Genomic DNA, 6667 nt, shown 5'->3' on the forward strand with positions numbered 1-6667 from the left:
ACCAGCAAAAGGTCAAACATCAAAGTCCATTATAGGTTCACGTCTACAATCGGACGAAGAGCCCACCGGGAACGAGAATGCCACGTGTTTGTCTAGGCTTTGATGAGCGATTGCGAGACGTGATGCCCTCCTCTTTGGACAATATTATTACAACAACACTTGTGAGTTGTTGTGACCAAAACTTTTAGTGCTTTTTTTTTGCTATGTTGTAGAAGTTTATTCTGTGAAGAACATTATTGTTACTAGGTCGTGGATAATAGTTAATGTTTGTATAGACAACTATTCAATTTGGAAAAATTCAAACTAAACAAAAAAAAAGTCGAGTTTGTTTGCTGTATCTCCTTGCTAAAGTTTGATTTGCTCTATATAGTGTGTGTACTTTTCACCTGTTATATTATATATATATATATCCCTTACTTATTAATGAAGAAACAATTTGAAAAAGAAACCTTGAAAAGGTAGAATATTTACAAGGATGCCATCCTGAGGTGGCAGTTCCACATTCTCTCTCAGCCAACATATTAAACTACCCAAGGTTCACTAGAGTATTTACAAAAAATGCCATTCCCATCCAAATATATCGTGGTCCTAAACTTCCCACATTACCTTATAATAAAATTTATAACCTACGGCACTCTCTTCTCACTAAGACATAAACAATAGAATTAATAATATCCCCTCTTCCCACATTACCTTATAAAAAAATTATTTGACTTGATTATTTCAATTCAAACCGTTAATTTCATGCCAACCAAGACATTAATACATATGTTCGTAGACAGAGAGTTTATTATATTTCATTTACCAAAACGTGAATTTCATGACAACCAAGAAATACATATGTTCGTAGCCAGAGAATTTCATGCCAACCAAGAATTATTATTATTTCAAACTCTCCTCACATAAGGGTCTTCGATGACACCACTTCCATGTGTATATGTGCTACTTTCATTTACTTAACAATTGTTTTTCAAAATTCGAGCTTTGAACTTAAATTATAATAAAATAGACATGATTTCTAAGGTGGCACAATTACTTCATAAACAATTCGATGAAGAAGAGACGGTTTAGATTGGTAGAATTTAAAACATAACCACTTATTGCAAAAACTATTCAATTTTTTCTGGTTTTCCAAATTTTATTGTGCAATGTATCTAGCCTAAAAACTTTGCTAAGTACGTCCGTTTAATATGTACGATGTGGACTTTTTTATTTTAGGTTAGTATCTATAAGTATTGCCTAAATTAGGTAAATAAAACCAATTGGAATCCCGTAGATATGGTAAATTATTATGATGATTCCGCAAGTTTATACCACATTTATAGAGAATATGTGAATCAGTGACCTTCTATGGTAAACATAGAATATATTATGCTCTGATTTCAAAGTGATTGACAATCTATTTCTATTCCATTTATTGCCTTAGAGTACGCATCAAGTCACGTTAATTCTGTGATTTCCTCTTATATAACAGTAAGGAGGATGTACGTCATTTCTACAATCAAATAAACATTTCTATAGAGCAAAACACAAAAAAAAATGGCTGCGATGAACAACATTTCTGAGTTGAAACCTTTCAAGTCAATGTGGAAGGTTAAGGTTAAAATCATTCGGCTATGGAAGCAATATTCAGCTGCCGGGGGCGAGACTATTGAAATGGTTTTCGTGGATTCTAGAGTAAGTCCCTATACGGGTTTTACATTGCTAAAAACTTATGTTAATTGTTGTATAGATCTTGGTTTCTTACTATTCTATGTTCATTTTTAACTCTAGGGTGATAAGATTCATGGGACCGTGAAGAAGGATGAAGTGGGCCAGTTCGCCCATGTGCTGCACCAGGGACAAACGAAACTCCTAATTAATTTTACGGTCACCCATTCAAGTGGTTCTTATCGGACAACCAAACATCCATACAAGGTGGTTTTCCTTCCTACAACCCGTGTCAGGATATGTGAGGCGTTGCCTTACAACATGACTGGATTGGAGCCGGTTAATTACCGTGCTGTACTCAATGGGAAGCTCGATCCAGACTTCTTAGTTGGTAAGTGATGTTATGTACTATAATGATATTCAACAACTGTCTTCTTTGAAATCTTTTATAATTCTATTTAGTTACTAATCTATATATTTTTTTGAATCTGAAATTGTTCTAGATGTTGTCGGCCAAGTTGTTGAAGTGTCCCACATTGAAGTTGTGTCCGTCAATGGTAAGGACACCCAGAAGATCTCTGTGGAACTGCGTGATACTGAGTAAGTGAAGAAATATAATTTAACTTTATATTCTATATTATTCTGTGGCTTTATATCGATACCTTATATATTTATGGTATTGTGTGTAGGGATGAACGTCTCCCCCTGGTGTTATGGGGGAAGTTTGCAGAGGACATCAGTGATGCAGTTCAGTTGCGTTCTGAGAACACAGTTATTTGTGTTCTGAGGTTTGGCAAAATTAAAATTTGGAAAGGTAACTTTGTTATGTTCTGTGTGCTTACTAATGTGACATTGTTATATAGTATGGTTGTAATGTTCTAATAAGAAAAATAATCAAATTTCAGATGAGCGTAGTGTCTCCAATGCATACAACGTCTCAGATGTGACAGTAAACCCAGAGAACATCGCTGAGGTCCAAGCTTTCATACGTTTGTAAGTATATACCAAATGTTTTTATACTTAACCATTTCAAAGAACGTCAATGATGGGGTTTGTGTACATCAAATGTTCTTATCTGTAACCATTTCGTGAAATGCAGGTTACCAAAAGATGATTTGAAATTGTCTATTGTTGACTCTAAGCCGCTTGCGTTGGCGAATGCTGTGTCTGAAAAGGATGACTTTTTTGTGCACACACCTAGAAAGACTATTGCTGAGGTCCTTGAATCGAGACAGGTTGAGATTTCTAAAACAATTTGATTTTGTGTCTATAATGTTACCATATCGTCTCACGTTTGTGTAATGTGACTCAGGTGGAGAAGTGTATTGTAATGGCCACAATTGCGGGTATCGACTCTGACATGGGTTGGTACTACCTGAGTTGCAAGGTCTGTGCCAAGAAGGTAATTACAGTGCCTAACGACAACTATGATGATGGAGATGAGCACGATGTTCTTGCATGCAATTACTATTGTCCCAAATGCAAGACTAACAGCCCCAAACTATTGCCAAGGTTTAATGTTTTAAAATTTTATGCAATTATAACTAATATCTTTGGGACCATCGAGAGCTCCAAATACTTATTCTAAAATACTATTTATCGTTAGGTACAAGTTGCATTTGGTTGTTCTTGACAATACCAAGGACTGCAAGTTTCTCCTCTTTGATAATCTGGCACTACAACTGCTGCGCCAACCATGTATTGAGCTCACTGGTCCTATTACTGATGAGGTAGAGATGTTCAATATTTTATGTTCTCTATAAATTATCGTAAATATGGCCTTTGGTAATGGTGTTTTTTTTCTACTATTTCAGATTCAGGATCCTGATGTGTTGCCTCCCATTCTCAACGATTTAAAGGGAAAAACTTTTCTTTTCAAGATTCAGATTGAAAAGGAGAATTTTGTTTACAAGCATGACACATTTAAGGTCCTCAAGATTATCACAAATCTTGGAATGATAAATGAGTTTGAAGCGGCCCAATCTCCTACGGTTAAACCTCAGTTTATACAGTAGAAATATAATTCTTTCTTTTTATTGATGCATAGTTTTTAACTATATTATGTGATATGTCTAGGGAAGTGAAAACATGCTATCTGGGACATTTTCAACTCAGTCTGATGCACCTGAGGTCCTATTATAGCTTTTTTGTGTTTGTGTACCGTGCATTTGGATTATGTATAAACTTGGGATCTCATTTTTTAATTTTTTTTAAATATAGGGGTCTTTGATGATCCAGGGTGGTTCATCTGGGTCAACTGATCTGACACCAGCAAAGCGCACCAGGACACCAATCATCAATTTGGAGGAGGCTTTTGATCAGAACTCGGTTACAAAAATGGCGTGTACCATAAAGGTCAAGAAAGAGAAGTTCGAAAAAAGTGGCTAGAGTGAGGATGGGGTTATTTGTGTGCTGGAGCAGAGGCTTTTGTTTCATTTATTTTGAGATTTTCGTTTTGCATTTTCAATTTTTGGATTTTAGTTCGATTTGAAGTTCTTTGAAGCTTCATATCATATGTTGTTCAAGTTTATTCAGAAAACTAATATGATGCCTCTGCTCTTTATGAGTTTCTATTTCTTATGCTTAATCAGTTTTTAAGTTGATTTGAGTCGCTTTTAAGCTATATTTTACACTATCATTAAGAGCAAGTTTGATTCAGACGAACTGACGAGATTAACCTTCCTAACGTTTCAATCTATAATATACTTTTTGAACTAACCTTTGATCACCAGTTGAGCTGAATGGGAAATATCTTTCTTGCTTTCTCCATAATGTCATCCATTCTGATCGTCTGATTCTCCATGACAGAGATATTCTGATTCTGCGGTAACAGTACAAAACTTATCCATAGGTTTTAACAGTAAAAGAATAACTCCCGGTCTGCAAGTAGCTTGAAGTTATCTGAACAAAACAGTAGAATGGAAAGCACTTACATTTGTCGTTCAGAATGGGGAGAAAATGGTTGTAGAAACTCAGAACATATCTTCGTTACCCTACAATGTTTAGTAAGATCAGTATTAAAGGTATAGAGAAAACTAACACAATAGTCATTAAATTAAAAGGTTGAGATTTTAGTTTACCAAATTCTGTCCATGTCTGAATTTACAATTGAATCACTGTAAGATTCTCAGGTGATGGATCCAAGCTGCAATTGAGGACAGAGATATATTAGTGCATAAGGATTTAATAAAAAAGAAGATCAATTGGATAACGCCGTTGAATTTTCTATGCTTATACTGATACAACCATAAACGAAACAGACACAAAATGAATTAATAGCTACTCCCTCAATAGAATCTTCAAATCGTTGATAGATTTTCATAAAATCGCAAAGGGATTTGGATTTCGGAATTGTGTTCTTCGAAATCATAAAATAATGTTTTCAAATTCGAGGAAGAAGAGTTAACAGAAGAAGCTATGATATACGAAAAGCTTCATGTATTATTGGTTATTTTAGATGTTTATTTTGTTAAAATGATACGACATATAATGGGCTTTATTATTAAGGGTGTTAAGGGCCATCGTTTATTTGAAACTCTATTGGGTATTTACCTTATGATTTAGGCTTATCAAATACCATATTTTTGACGTATATGTGACGTAGGCTGTTTTTTGAGCCCATATTTGTGACGTAACGCTGTAGAAATTTGAGTTTATTAATACAGCTCAACAAAAAATCCCAGAGAATTTTTCTTTGAACAAGCAGAATTCTAGGACGTGTTAATCACCATATTACCATTGTTTACTATCAGAAGAATGTTCAATATGAAATGAAATCAGAGTGAAATATCAGCAGGAGTAAACAGCTCTTACTTTCCATATACTAAATAATCTAAGGTATTGTTTCCATATTTGTTGATTGAAAAATATTACGTCCGGTTGTGAAACACAAAATAAAAGAGCTAAAAAGCTTCAGCAATTAAACTAATATCTCAACACACCAAATTGCTGAAACATAGAACCAGAATCTAAGGTTGACATGAACAGAACCAGCAAGAAAAAAAAGAATGAAAATGGTGATGGCATTCCTCCTCCTAAGAGAAGAAAACAAGGTATTAATTCTTTGTCAAGGGGCTTCACCAAATTATGTGAATGGTTACAAGTTTCCCTCCGTATAACTGATAAAACGTTGTCTTTCTTTTTTCCTGCAAGTTAACCGCACAAATGAAGAACCAGATCTTAATGTGCTGCAAGACATAACAAATTCGAATGGGAATATAACAAAAGATGCAAGAATGCAAAGGCGTCTCAGACTGATTCAAAAACGTAAATTTGGTGATCGAAATATTCAAGAGGTTAATCAAACAGGGATCTCCATGATTCAATCGCAAAATGTCCACAAATTACCAAGTCAAGGCAGTCGAAATGAAACACAGAATCAGAATATCTCCGTCATGGAGAATCATCCCATTGAAACGCAATCTAACCAAACGGCAGGTAACAAAACTAATTCACTTACTGGATAAAAATGTTTAAAATAGGAGAAACTTACAGACTCACATATGTTACGTAGATTTAATGGCGTCGACGGTAGAGCAATCTGGTTATCCTTCTAAGAAGAGGGCATGTAGGGAGAAGAGCTCATCATTGATCAGAAAGCAAGAAAGTGTTAAAGGAAATACTAAGTTCTCAAATAGACATGGTGGACATACTATTCGGATGTCTCCCTCGGTTCAGAACATAACACAATCAACCCTATTTGATATTGGTAGCCTGATAAATCCTACACAGACACTGTGCAGTGAAGGTCCACATTCCTCAGGTACAACTAATCTTACAGATATACCTGGACCATCATCATCAGCTATAAGTGTAGACTCCGACTCCTCAGGTCTGTAATTAAATATGTTAATATTTTTAGTTTAAAAAATTGTTTGAAATACTATTTAGGCATTTAGTAAGACATTGGCATGGGTTTTCATAATTCTCCCGAAATTTTGGGTGCAGATAATGATGATGATTTATGGGAGTGTTCAAGTGGTGATGGTGTGGAGACTGGAACAGACTCAGATACATG

The 6667-nt window shown here is 35.0% G+C and overlaps 1 protein-coding gene and 1 long non-coding RNA gene across 2 annotated transcripts; one reads left to right on the top strand and one right to left on the bottom strand.

Annotated features, from left to right (window-relative positions):
- The first annotated feature begins 61 nt into the window (after positions 1-61).
- Positions 62-4838, top strand: LOC103844716 (replication protein A 70 kDa DNA-binding subunit C). Its single transcript, XM_009121527.3, has 11 exons — positions 62-1677; positions 1774-2041; positions 2154-2250; positions 2340-2464; positions 2556-2643; positions 2750-2885; positions 2963-3162; positions 3257-3380; positions 3465-3641; positions 3727-3780; positions 3871-4838. The coding sequence occupies exons 1-11, from the start codon at positions 1540-1542 to the stop codon at positions 4036-4038; spliced, it is 1575 nt and encodes a 524-aa protein (XP_009119775.3). The 5' UTR covers positions 62-1539; the 3' UTR covers positions 4039-4838.
- Positions 4234-4946, bottom strand: LOC117129096. The gene is made up of 3 exons (XR_004452675.1): positions 4731-4946; positions 4584-4643; positions 4234-4471 (listed from the first exon to the last, which is right to left on the bottom strand). It is a non-coding gene; the product is annotated as an uncharacterized LOC117129096 (long non-coding RNA).
- Between the last annotated feature and the right edge of the window lie 1721 nt (positions 4947-6667).

Source organism: Brassica rapa, chromosome A10, assembly GCF_000309985.2.
Source record: "Brassica rapa cultivar Chiifu-401-42 chromosome A10, CAAS_Brap_v3.01, whole genome shotgun sequence".
In the NCBI taxonomy this organism is placed as follows: Eukaryota; Viridiplantae; Streptophyta; class Magnoliopsida; order Brassicales; family Brassicaceae; genus Brassica; species Brassica rapa.